This window comes from Hypanus sabinus, chromosome 8 (genome assembly GCF_030144855.1).
Source record: "Hypanus sabinus isolate sHypSab1 chromosome 8, sHypSab1.hap1, whole genome shotgun sequence".
Classification (NCBI taxonomy): domain Eukaryota; kingdom Metazoa; phylum Chordata; class Chondrichthyes; order Myliobatiformes; family Dasyatidae; genus Hypanus; species Hypanus sabinus.
The window spans coordinates 147,597,890-147,615,739 of record NC_082713.1 but is presented as its reverse complement, the minus strand read 5'-3'; the positions used below and the strand labels follow the sequence as shown (position 1 = coordinate 147,615,739).

General features: G+C 41.9%; 1 protein-coding gene across 1 annotated transcript in view; it reads left to right on the top strand.

Annotated features, from left to right (window-relative positions):
• The window catches only part of ada2a (adenosine deaminase 2a), a 99,303-nt gene extending 81,939 nt beyond the window's left edge, over window positions 1–17,364 (top strand). Inside the window, exon 9 of the mRNA XM_059978194.1 lies at window positions 16,720–17,364. Within this exon, the coding sequence (XP_059834177.1) occupies window positions 16,720–16,807 (88 nt within the window). The 3' untranslated portion in view covers window positions 16,808–17,364. The remainder of the gene's footprint in view (window positions 1–16,719) is intronic.
• The last annotated feature ends 486 nt before the right edge of the window (window positions 17,365–17,850 follow it).

The window sequence follows — 17,850 nt, the reverse complement described above, 5'->3', positions numbered from 1 at the left end:
CCTAACTTATTCAATTTCTCCTAATTACTCAGGTTCTCCAGACCCAGCAACATCCTTGCAAGTTTTCTCTGTATCCTTTCGACCTTATTTAAAATTTTGTTTAGGCAGATGACCAAAATTACACACAATACTCCAAATTAGGCCTCACCAATGTCTTATACAACTTCAACATAACATGTCACCTCCTGTACTTAATACATAGATTTATGAAGGCCAATATGCCAAAAGCTTTCTTACTGCATAAATATGACCTAAAACGTGATCAGATCTTCACATAAATCCTAAAACCAGATAAAGAGAACCCAATTAAATAAATAACACAAAAATTATACTTGATCAGCTACTTATTGAGACAAGTGATCCAATATTACACATATTTGTTGGAAGAAGTATGTGAACCTTTGTCTTCAGTAACTGGTGTGACCCCCTTGTACAGCAATAACTTCAACCAAACATTTCTGGAAATGGTTGAACAGTCCTGCACATTGGCTTGGAGGAATTTTAGGCCATTCCTGCTTATAAAATTGCCTCAACTCTGGGACATTGTTTGGTTTCCTCGCGTGAACTGCTTGCTTCAGATCCTTCCACAACATTTCTATAGGATTGGGGTCAGGACTTTGACTTGGGCATTCCAAAACACAAATTTTCTTCTTTTTAAACTATTCTGTTGTTGATTTACTCTTGTCTTTAGGATTGTTGTCTTGTTGCATTATCAAACTTCTATTAAGCTTCAGGTGATGGACATTGCTCCCTGAACGATTGCAAGCTGTCCAGGCCCTGAGGCAGCAATGCAACCCCAAACCATGATGCTCCTTCCACCATGCTTCACAGCTGGGATGAAGTTTTGGTGTTGCTGTGCTGTGCCCTTTTTCCTCCAAACATAGCAATGTGCATTCTGCCAAAAAGTTCAACTTTTGTCTCATCTGTCACACAGAACATTGTCCAAGAAGTATTGAAGAACAACCAGGTGGTCTTTTGCGAACTTGAAATGTGCAGCAATGTTATTTTTGGAGAACAGTGGTTTCCTCTGTGGTGACCTTCCATGAACACCATTCTTGTTGAGTGTCTTTATTATAGTGGACACATGAACAGAGACTTTAGCAAGTCCTAGAGATTTCTTCAGCTCTTTTGCTCTTACCCTTGGGTTCTTTTCCTCCTCCTTCACATTGTGCTCTTAGTGTGATCTTTGCAGGATGCCCACTCCGAGGGAGAGTAGCGTAGTACTGAGCTTCCTCCATTTGTAGACAATTTCTCTTACTGTAGACTGATAAACACTCAGGTCTTTAGAAATGCTTTTGTAGCCTTTACCAGCTTCTTGCATCTCTACAATTCTCCTTCTAAGGTCTTCCTAAAGTTGTTTTGATTGAGACATGGTGCACATTAACAGATCTTTCTTGAGAAGAGCAGATTCTGTCAGTGACCTGACTGTACGTCTTTTTATAGGGCAGGGCACCTCTACAACCCACACCTCCAATCTCATCTCATTGATTGCAACACCTGACTCCAAATAGCTTTTGTGGGATGCATTACTCCAGAGGTTCACATACTTTTTCCAACAAACATGTAATATTGGATCATTTTCCTCAATGAAAAAATACACAAGTATAATGTTTCCATGTTACTTATTCAGTTGTGTTCTCTTTATCTAGTTTTAGGACTTATGTGAAGTTTTAATAACATTTTAAGTCATATTTATGGAGAAATAAAGAGAATTCTACAGGGTGCACAAATTTTCTATCACCACTGTACCTGTGACACCACTTTAAACAAATTGTGGACCTGTATTCCCAGATCCCTTTGTTCTACCACGCTCCTCAATGCCCTGCCATTCACTGTGTAAGTCCTGCTCTGGTAGGTCTTACCAAAATGCCATACCTCACATTTGTCTGCATTAAATTCTACCTGCCATCTTTCAGCGCATTTTTCCAGATGATGCAGATCCCTCTGCAAGCCATGATAACCTTCCTCACTGTCCACTACATCCCCATTCTTGGTGTCATCTGCAAACTTACTGATCCAGTTAATGTTATTTGTCACATGTACGTTGAACATTGAAACATACAGTGAATGGTGTTGATTGCACCAAATTAAATCAGCAAGTATTGTGCTGGGCGGCCTGCAAGTGTTGCCACACTTCCGGCGCCAATCTACAACTCGCTGACTCTAATGGTACCTTTGGACTGTGGGAGGAAACTGGAGCATGTGGAGGAAACCCACACAATCACCAAGGGAACGTACAAACTCCTCACAATCAGTGGCAGGAATTGAATTCCGATGGGTGATTGCTGGTGCTGTAATACCATTGCAGTAACTGCTGTGCTCTATTGCATTTATGTAGCATCTTTCACATCTTTAAGGTATCCAAGGTACTTTACACACAGTTGAAATATCATCTGATTGTGATGCCTGAGAATCCTGTAAGGATATATCTGATTTAAGCTGCTACTGAAAAATAATTTTGTGCAGAGGCCTGAAATATGAAGGCTGATGTTTGCCTGCTACCTATACAGGGATTTGCACATGCTGAAACAGGACTGACAGTACAGCATCTCCAAAATAAGGGAAATGGTGATGGCAGAGCTGGTTGTGGGTGGGGCTTGATTTACTTCACCAGGATGGATTCCCTCAGCGAGAAGAATTTTTGGAGGGTCACTTTGAGGTAAGTTTCAATTTATCATACAGATCAGCAATAAGACAACAATGCTGGCTGTTGTGTGCAGATCCTGGGCTCCCGGCTCCAGTCTGTGCTTCGGACTCATTCAACTTGTCAATGGCCTGGGAGTCAAAGGTTGAGTCAGATATCTGGTTGGGAAAATGCCCTATATTTACATAAGAAGGGACAATAAAGCTCACTGCCTTTCTCTGCTTTTCACCGGGATTGGTCCCTCCATAATTCCCTCATTCATTTATTCCTTCCCACCAATCTCCCTCCTGACACGTATCCCTGCAGAAATGCACCTCCTGCCCATTCTCCTCCTGCCTCACCTCCATTCAGAGCCCCAAATGATCCTACCAGGTGAGGCAACACTTCACCAGAAAAGTTTTGGGGTCACCTGTTGTATCCAGTACTCCCGATGCAGTCTCCTCTATATTGTTGGGACCTGACATAAATTGGGGGACTGCTTTGTCAAGTATCTCCACTCCATTCTTAAAACGCAGAATTTCCCAGTGGCTAATCATTTTAATTCCTATCCCCGTTACTATTTTAAAATGTCAGACCAAGGCCTCCTCTTCTGTCACGATGAGGCCACGTGGAGGAGCAGCACTTCATATTCTGTCTAGGTAGCCTCCAACCAGATGGCAAAAACAACAATTTCTCCTTCTGGTGATCTTTTCCCCTCCCCTTCCCTCTTCTTAGGTTCCACTCTGACCCTTTAACTCTTCTTCTCATTTGCCGATCATCCCTTCCTCATCGGGTCCTCCTCTTCCCTTTGTCCCATGGTCCACTCTCCTCTCCTAACAGATTCCTTCTCCTCCAGCCCCTTAACCTGTCCCAGCTATCACCTCCCTGCTTCTTACTTCATCCTCCCACCCATCTGGCTTCACCTATCACCTTCTAGTTTGTACTTCTTCCTCGCCTACCAACTTATTCTGGCTTCTTCTCACTTCCTTTCCAGTCCCGCTGAAGGGTCTTGGGCCGAAATGTCGACAGTTTATTCATTTCCATAAACGCTGCCTGACCTGCTGAGTTCCTCTAGCATTTTGTGTGTTTTACTCTTGCAGATAGTTGTTTATGTCCAGCTTATGCACAATAGTATTTTAAAGTAAACTTTCTTGATTATATATTTAAATTGCACTAAAAACTGAGAGGAACCATAGTTTTTTTATTATTCACCAAAGGAAATTGGTAAAATAAAAATTTAATCAGAACACTACAGGGTACCTTACGTTAAATACTACAGTAACTAAAAGAAAATAAATGAATGTAGAGGGAACCATTAAATAAATGTCTGAGTAGGTTGTATGATGAAAGGAAAAGGTAGATAAGATTTGCAGGTGTCGAACAATGAGAGCAGAGCCCCAACCAGAGCCCTATGCTGGCTACGTTGGCATAAAGATGAGTGGGTGATGAATTTGTTGCCGAGGAGGGCTGTGGAATCCAAGGCAGATGTGTTGTGTATTTAATACTTCAGTAATATTTGAGTAATCTTGAAAATACACAATTTGATTAAGTATTCTTTGTTGTTTAGATAATTCATTATGGTCATATGTAAAAATACATGAAATACATACGTCATGAAGCTACCACGTGATATGTGCACGCCTTGCTTAAAGTGAAGAGCAAACTTAAGACTCACAGTTCTGGGCTCTCCTTGTTTTCCTTTGAGTTAGTTTAATGTTTTGATGTTACAAAATGTGACAGATAGTTCTTGATTCATAACGGTTATGGGAAGAAAGCAGGAGAATAGGGTTGAGAAAATAAACAGCTCTGATTGACTGGCAGAGCAGGCTCGATGGGCTGAAAAGCCTAATTAACATATATTTTTTGGGCTTATGGACAACTGGGCTGCAACTTAAGAGATTTCTGTGTGAAAAGCTTACCTCTGACATCCCCCTTGTACCTGCTTCCAAGCACCTTAAAACTATGCCCCCACGTGTTAGCCATTTCAGCCCTAGGAAAAGACCTCTGGCTACAAATACATCATCTTCTTATACACCTCTATCAGGTCACCTCTCACCTGCCATCGTTCCAAGGAGAAAAGGCTGAGTTCACTCAACCTGTTCTCATAAGGCATGCTTCCCAATCCAGGCAACATGTGATGAAGTTCTGATTGAAGACCATTGTTCCAATGATTAACTCATTTTCTCTCTCCGCAGATGCTGTTTAACATACCGAGTATTTCCAGTACTTTTTATTTCTTTATTTAGAAAGAGCAGCACATTGACAATATACTGTACATAATGTATCTTATAAAAGAATCAAGAAATACTTTGAAACCATAGGCACTTGCAAGATCTAAACTATTGGGCAGCCATTAATGCATTGAATCCTTTTACACTTTAAAACATGAGATGCCCTTTGATAGCACTTTCAAATGTTAGAAGAGCTTATTAAATGCTGAATGGCTGCTGCTGGATTCTTTTCTATCCATACTGTAGTGACATGTGAATACCCTTGCAGCTGCAGGCTGTGCTTCTAAAATTGACTGTGCTGTGACACATTCCAGTAGATGGGCATGCACTCGATCCCATGTAGCCAGCTGTCTGCTTCTACTAGTGTCATTATTCCACACAACCAGTACTGCACATGCAAGACAATAAATTTGTTACATTTTCCTCCAAACTTATTTTGAGCAGTTACTTTTTTCCACTGAATATTTTCTTCCATTCCATAATACCCTTTTTTCTCGTCTGAGCCTCCAGCTAGTCCCTAATTTGTCCCTTTGACCTTCATGCTCTTTATTCCGACCTTTCACTCTCTGTTTTTCTCGCGCTCTCTCAGCCTCTGTAAACTACATCTACCCCTACTCTGTCTCTCCTTCAATCTCACTCTGTGCCACTAATTTCCGTATCTCTGAGAGAAAAAAAAATCTTAATTTTTCTCCTCCTAAATCTCTTTTCATGTCCTTTCTACTGTTTGTATCTCTGGTCTCCCAATATACCCTGTATCTCTTTTACTACGTCCTGAATTTTTAATTCTTTAGCTCTTAACTTGTTTTTATCATTCTAGTTAGCACCAGTGGGCAAAAAAAAAGACCTGTGTAGGGGCTGTGTATCAGCACTATTGTCCTGCATGTCACTGGCCAGAAATATGTTCTCTGGGGAATTGATATGAAGATGAACAACTTGAGAACCAGCTGAGCATCTGATAAAAATATCTGGTAGGGAGCTGACAGCAGCTTTGAGTTCTGTTTTAGTTGATATGCAGGGGAAGATCTTGAAATTCTTAATAATAGCTAACCAATAGCCTGTTTTGAATCCCCCTTGATTTTTCCCTTCATTCACTTCAGAGATTTTTGTGCACTTTGCTCTATTGTACAAAGTCAAAACGAGGGTTAGCCAGAGAATATAGAAATTCTCTGAAGGAATTCCTTGTTCGGCATATCAAAGATGTAGCATAGAATACTGTACACAGTGGAGGAAAAGTCCACAACCATTAAAAAGAAATGCATGTTGCAGTGAAGGACGGAATGTCCCAATCTTTTTGAATGATTTAAATTAAAATGTACATCCTAATAGCAACAACAATCTGCGTTTGTATCATATGTTTAACCTAATTGAGTATAAACCTGCATATGATTTTACTTTGAAGCAGCGAGAGAGCGGGTGTCATTTAAAAACAAGTCTCGCTGGGAGTGAGGTGGAAGCAGAGCAGCCATTGTGAGAGTGGGCCTTGGTTACAGTGGTCAGGCTTAGGTGCAACAGGCTTTGGCAAGAACAGGTAATGGCTCTAATAAATATCTTGTTAGTGCTATTTCTCTTTGTCTACCAGTACATAGTGTGTTGAGAGTGGATCCAGGGTTAATGGTATGTACTTTGCATGAGATATGGGAATTCTGGGAGACCTCCAATCTCCATGATAACTACATCTGCGCAAAGTGTGTTGAGCTGCTGCTTCTTAGAGTCCTTGTTAAGGAACTGGAGCAGCATTTGGATGACCTTTGCCCCAGGCAGCAGAATGAGGAGCTGATGAGATAGGAGCTATGGGGAAGTAGATACCCCTAAGTTGCAGGAGGCAGGTAGCTGGGTGACTATCAAGAAATATGCATCTGGTGCAGAGTACCCCGTGGCTGTTCCTCTCCCATTTTGGATACAGTTGTGAGGGTGGGTGATCCACCAGGACAAAGCCGCAGTGACCGGGTCTGGATCTGTGGTTCAGGAGGGGAGCGGGGCGAAGAGCAGTGCAGAAGATTAGGGGATCAATAGTCGGAGGAGCAGATAGGAGATTTTGTGGATGTGAAAAAGAAAGCTGGATGGCATTTTGCCTCCTTGGTGTCAACGTCAGGAATGTCTCGGATCAGGTCCACAGCATTCTAAGCGGGAAGGGCGAACAGCTGGAAGTCATAGTATATATTGGTACCAACGACATAACTAGGAAAAGTGACAAGAGAGAGAGAATATAGGGAGTTAGGTAAAAAGCTGAAAAGCAGGACCACAAGGGCAGTGATCTCTGGGTTGCTGACTGTGCCATGTGATACTGAGGGTAAGGTTTGGCAGTTGAATGTGTGGCTGAGAAGTTAGTGTAGAGGCAGGGTTTAAGATTTTTGGATCATTGAAATCATTTATAGGGGAGGTATGACCTGTACTAAAAAGAATGGTTTACAGCTGAACTGAGGGGGACTGATATCCTTGTGGGCAGGTTTGCTCGAGTTTTTGGGGAGGGTTTAAACTAATTTGGCAGAGGAATGAAAACTGGAGTGACAGGGTTGAGAATCCCGGGATGATTTACAAGTGCAGTGTGTATTGAAGTTGTGACGAAGGACAGGCAGGTGATGGGGCAAATTGGTAGTCAATGGGATGGGTTGAAGTGTAACATGGGGGGAAACTGAAAAGGGTGATGAATACAGGATTGAAGTTGCTATATTTGAATGCACACAGTACATCGAATAACGTAGATGATCTGTTAGCACAGTTAGATATTAGCAGATATGATGTTGTGGGCATCACTGAGATATGGCTGAAAGAAGATCATATTTGGGAGCATAACCTCCAAGGATACACCTTGTTTTGAAAGCATGGCAGATAGGCAGAGGAGATGATGTGGCTGTGTTGGTAAGAAATGAAATCAAATCCTCAGAAAGAGGTGACATAGAATCGGAAGGTGTAGAATCCTTGTGGGGACAGTTAGAAACTTTTAAGAGTATATATAGGCCTTCGAATAGTATCTGGGGTGTGGAGAATAAATTACAATCAGAGACAGCAGAGACAGAAAAGGCATGTAAAAAGGTCAATGTTACAATAGTCATGGGGATTTCAATATGCAGATAGATTGGGCAAATCAGGCTGGTGCTGAATTCCAAGAGAGGAAACTTGTACAATGCCTACAAGAAGGCTTTTTAGAGCAGCTTGTTGATGAACCCAGCAGGGAAAAGGCAATTCTGGATTGGATGTTGTATCATGAACCAGATATGATTAGGGAACTTGAGGTCAAGGAACCATTAGGAGACAGTGATCATAATACATGGGTCTGGAGGACTGGAAAAGTGGAAATGTAATTCCATTCTTTAAGAAGGGAGGGAGGCAGATGAAAGGACATTATAGGCCAGTTAGCCTGACCTCTGTTGTTGGGAAGATGTTGCAGTTAATTATTACGGAAGGGATTTTGGGGTACTTGGAGGCACATGATAAAACAGGCCAAATCAGTATAGTTTCCTTAAGGGGGAATCTTACCAGAAAAATGTTGGGATTCTTTGAGGAAATAGCAAGCAGTGTAGACAAAGGAGAGTTAGTGGATGTTATTTACTTGGATTTTCAGAAGGCCTTTGACGAAGTGCCAGACATGAGGCAAGATAAAAGTCCATGGTATTACAGGACAGATGCATAGAAGATTGACTGACTGACAGGAAGGCAAAGAGTGGGAATAAAGGAGGCCTTTTCTGCTTGGTTAATGGTAACTAATGATGTTCCGTAGGGGTTGGTATTGGAACGGCTTTTTTTCATATAATATATCAATGATTTGGACAAAGGAATTGATGGCTTTGTTGAATGTTCAAAGTCCATGATAGAGTAATAATCATAATAGAATCAATGAAAGACTGAGCTGACTTGGATATTCAGTCAATGTGCGAAGGCAAAAGAAAAGGAAATAATAATAATAATAAATAAATAAGCAAATCCTACAAAATATAGTGGTTATGGCCTAGTCCGTCACAGGTAAAGCCCTTCCAACCACTGAGCACATCTATGTGAATCAATGTCACTTGAAAGCAGCATCCATCATCAAGGACCCGCACCACCCACTGCTGCCTTCGGGGAGAAGGTACAAGAGCCTCAGGACTCACACCACCAGGTTCAGGAACAGTTACTACCCCTCAACCAACAGGCTCTTGAACCAGAGGAGTTAACTTCACTCAACTTCACTAGCCCCATCATTGAAATGTTCCCACAATCTATACACTCACTTTCAAGGACTCTTCATCTCATGTTCTTGATGTTTATTACTTATTTACTTACTATTATTATTCCTTTCTTTTTGTATTCACACAGTTTGTTGTCACACTTGTTGAACCCCCAATTTGGTACGGTCTTCCATTGCTTCTATTATGGTTAATATTTTATTATGGATTTATTGAGAATGCCTACAAGAAAAAGAATCTCAGGGTAGTATATAGTGACATATATGTACTGTACCTTGATAATAAACTTCCTTTGAACTTTGATGCTGAGGCTTTATAAGGCATTAGTCAGATCGCACGTGGAGTATTGTGAGCAGTTTTTCACCCCTTATCTAAAAGGTTTGCTGGCATTGGAGAGGATTCAGAGGAGATTGTGAGAATGAAAGGGTTAAATTATGAAGAGTGTCTGATGGCTCTGGGCCTGTACTCGAATATTGAAAGGCCTACATAGAGAGGATATGGAGAGGATGTTTCCTATAGTGGGGGAGTCTCAGATGAGAGCACACAGCCTCAGAATAGAGAGGTGTCCATTTAGAACGGAGGGGAGAAGGAATTTCTTCAGCCAGAAGGTGGTGAATCATTGCCACAGACTGCTGTGGTAGTTGAGTCATTGTGTATATTTAAAGTGGTTGTTGATTCGTTCTTGATTAGACAGGGCATCAAAGGGTAGGGGGGGAAGGCAGGAAAATGGGGTTGAGAGGGATAATAAATCAGCTATGATAGAATGACAGACCAGACTCGATGGGCCAAATGGCCTAATTATGCTCCTATGTCTTATGGTCATTACCTTGGAGATTTGAATTGGAAAAAATAAATTATAAATGTCAGAAACATATACAATGTTATATAACTGTAATGCCTCGCTATTAATTTACAAAATCAAATATAGGGTTTAGATTGCACTTTTTGATAAAATACCAATCATTAAAAAGTTTTTAAAACCATATTCAAATATACCTATGCATAACAGATGAGCTAATTTATTTTGTGACAGGAAAGCTGTGACTTAGATAATTTTGAAAGCACTTTTTGTATTACCTTCCATTTTAATAAAAGGAGTTGCAGATATTTATAATAGGCTTTTTCCTCAGACAGGGTTTTCAATAGAGCATGTGCATATTTTATTACCAATCATAGGTTTCACAGAAAATTATATAGTAACTGCAGTGTGGTGCTAATAATGATGCAATTACTCACAGGTCAAGATGCAGTTTGTAAGTAAATTGCTGTCATTATTTACCATTATTCAAAAAACATTAATGCCTATAAAGGATCATTGGAAAAAATCTTGGTTTTCTTGATGCAAAACTGTAAGAAATTGTTGCTTACTTTTAAGGTTAGGGTGAAATTTAGGTTTACTATTAGTGAGCAAAGCTATCTTCCTCCTGACAAATGCTCAGCATTTACTGTAAGCATATTTTCACCCTTGTCAATTAGATTGCCAAGGACAATGGTCAGCATCTGCCAGTTTGGAAATGATTGTTTGTCCTCTGAACAGCACCAGGGGCCAGGAGCAATTCAAATTTTGGCCCATTACACACACAACTCTGAAGCAGAGTATTTTGAATTTCAGCCATTTACTGTTTACCCCAAGTTAACCCATCACGTTCTCATCCATCTTCATCGTTTGCTTTCAGCTTCTGTTGCTCGGGGGGGGGGGGTGGGGGGGAGGAAGAAACTTAGCTTCTTTATTCTAACCTTGTTGCTGAAACTGTTCATTTCTATAACTATTCTAGAGAACCCTTCTACATCCGTAACAGGAACTCTGCATCCTTCCTACAAAGAACTGACAGAAGTATATACTCCATACTTTTATATCATCATCATTGTGTGCCACGTCATATAACGTGGGCAATCATGCTCTTCCATCTGTGTTTAATCTGAGAGGTTCTGATAAACTCTTCAAGACTTTTGCCTGTCCATCCCTTGATGTAACTCATAAATGTCACACGCTGTCAACCGTGACTTTTTCTTCTATTACTTTCTCCCTTCACTGCATGATGTTCTGGCTTCTCGTTCCTCAGTACGTGTCCCAGAAATTCCAGCCACCGTTTGTCGATTGGTGATGTCAGCTCTCTTCTTATTTTGGATTTTTGCAACACTGCTACTCTGCCATTCCATGATATTTTCATCATTCTTCCCAAAAAACACATTTTTGCAACTTCAAGTCATCCCTCATTTTGCTTTGATGTTGTCCCAACATTCATTTCCATTTCTTAGTGTGGCTCGCTGTGGCAGACAGGTAGGCCTCTCTGTCTTGTGCAGTGCCCCCTCTTCCAATGAATGTCAGTGATATCATAGGCAGGTATCGTGGTTCTGCATTTATGGATATGGACTGGACAATTGGATTTATGGACTTTGGACTCTTTCAGACTTATGGTTTTTATATTCTCTGTTTTCTTTATCACCTGTTCCTTTTCCCTTGTTGTACGAGGGGAGGGTGTTTGGGGGTTGATGTTCTGTTAGATTTTTGTGCAGGGGAGGGGTTGATTTTTAGGGACCAATATTTCAGTTCTGTTTTGTGCCCAGGAGGGGGTTTTGAAGGGTTGATGATCGGGATGCCGTTCTTTTTTGTACCAGGTGTGGGTTTGATGTTTCTCTTTGAAATACTTTCATGTTCTTCCAGATAGCTATCTGGAGAAGACACGTTTCAGAGTTGTAAATGGATACATGCTTTGATAATAAATGAACCTTTGAACGTTTTGAATGAACGTAGCACTGCAGCACTTTGAGTTTCATACCCATAGAAATTATGCCATTCTTTAGTATCATGTTTAAATGTTTGAACAAACATTTAGTAATCCCAATCCTTCTCCTTATTTCAACACCAGCCCTAACGTAGTGGATAGTGTAATGCTATTACAGCTCAGGGTGTCAGAGTTTGGAATTCAATTCCCAATGTCATCTGTTAGGAGTCTGATTGCCCATGTGTTTCCCCCTGGTGCTCCAGGTTCCTCCCATGGTCTAAAGATGCACTGGTTTGTAGGTTAATTGGTCCATGTAAATTGTCCTGTGATTAAGCTAGGGATAAATAGGGAGTTGCTGGGCAGTGCATCTTGATGTTATCGTGCTCCATAAGTTTTATACAGATTCCACATAAACTCTGCATCTAAAGTGAGTTTCTTTGGTCTATCCTGCCACTGTTTCATTTGTTCCAGGGTCCTCAATTTTGATAATCAGCTTTTAGGTAGGATGCTGTAAAACGGTTTGTGAAAATCCATACAGGTGACCTCAAGTGCATTTTCTTCCACCTTCCCTGGTACCTCATTAAAACTTTAATCAGGTTAGGAGTTTCCATTGTCACAACTGTGCCTTTTTATTAAAAAACTTTGTCAAGTGCATATCAAGTTTTTCACCTAATTATAGTTTCTGAATACTTCCTTACTACCACGGTTAAATTGACTGATATGTAGTTGCCAGGTGTGCCTTTAATTGCCTTTTTAAACAAGGCAATCATATTTGCACTTTCCAGTTTTCTAGCCTCTCTGTGTATTTAGAAAGGATTGCAAGATCTGACCCAATTGTGGTCAGTCTATTTCTTCGAGTTTCTGCTCACTCATGCCTCTGTGCTAATTCCATTGCTGCACTTACCTGTTGCCACAACTGCTAGGAGTTCATGCTCGAGGCCCCATTGTGGATGTTTTGTGAGGCTGAGCAGTTATGAATGGTGGCCCAGCCTCAGGGGTTGGAATCTGAGGCTCCATCCCCAGTACCTCCTCAATGGCTGTGACACCTTCCTGCTATCAACGATACTTTTCACTATTAGAAATATCTTTGATATTTAAAAAGTGCTTAAATGCTCTTACATAATGAACAAAATATAGTCAATTCTTTTTATTGTCATTTCGACCATAACTGCTGGTACAGTACACAGTAATAATGAGACAACATTTTTCAGGACCATGGTGCTACATGAAAAACTACACTGAACTACGTAAACCAATACAAAAACCATACTAGACTACAGACCTACCCAGGACTGCATAAAGTACACAGAACAGTGCAGGCATTACAATAAATAATAAATAAGACAATAGGCACAGCAGAGGGCAGTAAGATGGTAGTCCGATGGCCTGGGGGAAAATCTGTTACATAAATAAACAGCTAAATGGCAGTGCCTGGGATTCCGTCCGTTTCTGTACTCACGCTGAGTATTTCATTGCCAAAGATGTAGTCCAATTTAATATCCGGACGGAAGACTGGACGGAAGAGCCGGCTGGCCAGGTCTTGCTTTTTTCCTGGCATGGACTCCTGCCCGCTCGCCTCACTTCCGCTTCCTCGCACACCGCTTATGATCTCTCCACCTCCGGCCACCGGCATCAGGCGACTCTGGGGACTGCAGGCCCGGTTCCCTCAGCAAGTCGAGGTCGTGTAACCTAACCAGCAGATTTTCATGAAGCGTTTTTGGGCGATCTCTGTATTGCAGCAGTATCTGGCGATGGTAGATAGGTGCTCTGTTATCCATTGCCCTAAACCCTAATTGTGCCTTAAAATTAAATTAAAAAACTAAATTAAAGTAAAATAAACTTTATTTCTGGTGGTGGTTGTCTATGATGCATAATGGTGACAGTAAAACTGTGCGGGGGTACTTTTAAAGTGGAAAGGTCGTTGGGGCAGATCCTTTCTCTCAACCTGAGAAGTCTAGGTCCAATAATATGAACAAATGTCATAAACTGGGATCTTCTTTGGTTGCAGTGGATGAGTATGACACCTTCTGTGCCTTCTCAAGCCCTTCACTTTCGTGGGGCGTTGTAATACCACCTTCCTGGCTGTTGGATCACACTGTAGATATCATCCATTCACTCCACTGGAGCCAACTTTGCATACCTGGACAGGCATGTCCCTACCTTACCGGGGTACGCCTGTCTGCTGGCTACCCTCACCTGATTTAGCCCGCCTTTCGAAGTGGTGTACCAGTGTGCGGCCACTGTCACAGGCAAACAGCTATTTGGAGCCACAGGTGAGAGCTGAATATCCAGTGGGGTCCAAAGGTGAGGGAGCTGCTTCGAAAAGGACATGACAAGCCCCTTCACCAGAGGTGTTACCCCTCCCCGGACACCCATACACCCCAAAGTTTACTTCTAAATGTAATTTAATATAGGAAATAACAGAAGTAATCAAACTGGTGGTAGCTAATGTTGTTCCATTGTTCAAGAAGGAACCAGGGATAATCCTGAAACTATAGACCGGTGAGCCCCTTGTTAATGGTGGGGAGTTTACCAGACAGAACTTTTAGCAACAGGATTTAAGAGCATTTAGAAAACCATAGCCTAATTAGGCGGAGCCAGCATGGCTTTGTGCTGGGCAAATCATGTCTTACTAACTTGATTAGAAACATAGAAACATAGAAAACCTACAGCACGATATATTCGCTTCGGCCCACAAAGTCCCTCCCTGAGAAATTACTAGGCTAACCTATAGCCCTCTATTTTACTAAGTTCCATGTACCTATCTAAAAGCCTCTTAAAAGACCCTACCATATCCGCCTCCACCACCGTTGCCGGCAGCCCATTCCATGCACTCACTGCTCTCTACGTAAAAAAACTTACCCCTGACATCTCCTCTGTACCTACTCCCCAGTGCCTTAAACCTGTGTCCTAAACCTGTGTCCTCTGTGAGCTTTTTGACATGGTAATGAAGGTGATTGATGAAAATACAGCTGTGGATGTTGTCTACGTGGATTTTAGTAAGGCGTTTGACAAGATCCCTCATGGAAGGCTCATCCAGAAGATTAAGATGCATGGGATCCATGGTGAGTTGGTCATTTGGATTCGGAATTGGCTCAGACATAGAAGTCAGAGGTTGGTAGTTGAAGGGACTTTGTCTGTGATGAGTGGTGTACCGGGATCTCTGCTGTTTGTGAGCTATATAAATGACTTGGTTAAAAATGGGTGGGTTAGTAGATTTGCAAGTGATACAAAGATTGGTGGTGTTGTGGATGGTGTAAAGACTGGCTAAGAATACAGCAGGATATAGGTCAGTTGCAAATATGGGCAGAGCAACGTCAGACGGAGTGTGAAGTGTTGCACCTAGGTAGGTCAAATATAAAGAGACAGTGTTGGTGAGCAGTGGGATCTTGGGGTCCAAGTTCATAGCGCACTGGAAGTGGCTACACAGATTGATAGGGTGGTTAAGAAGGCACATGCTTGCCTTTGTTGAGTTCAAAGGTCAGGAAGTTATGTTGCAGCTTTATAAAACTCTAGTTAGGTTGCGTCAGGAGTATTACGTACAGTCCTGGTCGCCCCATTATAGGAAGTATGTCAAGACGTTGACCAGGATACTGTCTGGATTAGAGGGCATGTGTACTATAACGAGAGGCTGGACAAACTTAGGTTGTTTTTGCTGCAGCAGCAGAGGCTGAAGGGAGATTTGATAGAGTTGTATAAGATGATGAGAGGCACAGACAGAGTAAACAGGTAAAAATCCTTTTCCCAGGGTTGAAATATCTAATACTAGAGGGCATGCATTAAAGGTGAGAAGAGATAATTTTAAAGGAGATGTGAGGGGCAAGTATTTTACGCAGAATGGTGGAAGCCTGGAATGTGCTGCCTGGGATTGTGGTAGAGGCAGGTACATTTGGGACTCTTAGATAGGTGCACGAATGTGAGGAAAATGGAGGGATATGGATATTGCACAGGCAGAAGAGATGAGTTCAGTCACAAATGTGATTCCTAATTCAACCGGTTCAGCACAACATTGTAGGCCGAAGGGCATGTTCCTGTGCTGTGCTCTTCTATGTCCTATTCATAAAACATCTGCAAATTAATTAAATACATCCAGCCATTCATCCCGGTACAGAGGGAGCAGTATCTGAGCTGGAGATCAGAAATGCCTGTGTTTGATCTTTAGCATATTCCCAACTGTAGAAACACAAAAAACACTGGAGAGTGAACAAACTGCAGTTCACCTAAATTGGAGCTCAATTCAGCCCATTATTTTCATATTTTCTTTGACATACAAGTAGGCCATTTGGCCCATTAAGTCACTGTTGGACTATCAAGCCATACCTTTCCATCACTAGTGACCAGCATGCCTTTGGGATATGGAAGAAAACCATAGGGAACCCACGTGACCATGGGGGGAACATGTAAACTGCCCACGGACAGAACGAGATGTCACATCGTGTCCCAGGTCTCTGTGCTCAGAGGCTCAGCTCTTTGTGCCATTGCATGTGCCTGTGCAATTTCCACCGCATTACACCATTTCCACATTTTGCTCAGCAGCCTTAGGTACATTCTGTCTGGACTGGGACCAGGAGACTAACGTAGCCAGGCTTTTGGGTACCGGCCGCTCATCAAATTCCATTCCATCCATTATCTTCACCGTATCCCTTCTATTGAGAACTGCTAGAAGACCAGGTTTATGGACCTAAGAGTTAGGCCACTTGGCCCATCGAATCTGCTCTACCATTCAATCGTGGTTTATTTATTTTCCACCTCAACCCTATTCTTCTCCTTCTCCCCATAACTTTTGATGCCCTCACTAATCAAGAACTTATCGACCTCTGCTTTACCTATCAGGCTGATCTCAGATTCCTTCTTTGCTAGACTGTTGCCCCTTTTCATCTGCTCGCAGCCTGGTTCTCAACAGAATTGCTAACCAGATATTTTCTCCCTACTTTTCTTTCCCAAATATTTATTTTATTTGTATTTGTTTTATTTAGAGATACAGCGCGGAACAGGCCTTTCCAGCCCAACAAGCTGCACCGCCCAGCAACACACCTATTTATCCCTAGCCTAATCACAGGATAATCTACAACGACCAGTTAACCTACCAACCAGTACACCTCTGGATCCAGAGGAAACCCATGAGGTCACGGGAAGGACTTCTAACGGAGGACGCTGGAATTGAACTCCTAACTCCGCTGCCTGAGCAATTACAAAGGAAGCACCACGGCAGCTATATTTCTCAGATAGAAGCTTGAGGAGATTTAGCATATTACCAAAAAGACTGACAAATTTCTGCAGATGCATCACAGAGAGCTTTCTCTGCATCTCCATCTGGTCACTGCACAGGGTCAGAAAGAGCTGCAGAAAGCTGTGAACTGCCCATCATGGACACTAACCTCCCCACCATCGAAGACCTCTTCAAAAAGTGATGTCACATTAAGGTGGCGTCCATCATTAAGGACTCCCTTCACCCAGGACATGCCTTCTGCTCACTGCTACCATCACAGGGATGGTACAGGATCCTGAAGACCCGCACACCACATTTTAGAAACAGATTCTTCTGCACTGCCATGCAATTTCTGAATGGATAATGAAGCCATGGACAGCACCTCAGTATTTTGTTTCTTTTTTACACTCTTTTTGCAGTACTTATTTAATTTTATATACATAATTAAATAAGTCATATATCTTCTCATTGTGATTAGTAGTTTTTTTAATTATGTATTGCAATGTACTCACTTACTGTCCATTATGCTGCAGGTGTTTAGGGCAGCAATAAAGATCCTCCACCTCCGTTTGTCCATACGGTTGCACACAGAAATAGAAGCCCTTACAGTACTTTCCAGACCTGATAAAGGGTCTCGGTCCTAAATGTCGTCTGTTAATTCCCCTCCATAGATGCTGCCTGACATGTTGAGCTGCTCCAGAATTTTGCAAATTTCTCTACAGCATCTGCAGAATCTCTTGTGCCTCCCTCTTCCTACTGTAGCTAGTGTGTGACTAGGGGATAACCCAGAGCTAACTTCCTTTTCAACATTCTCCCTAAATCCTGCAAGCCTCTCCATACTCTGACAGCCCCTCCTCTCCCTCAGTGTTGTTGCTACCTGGATGTACAGTAGTATCTG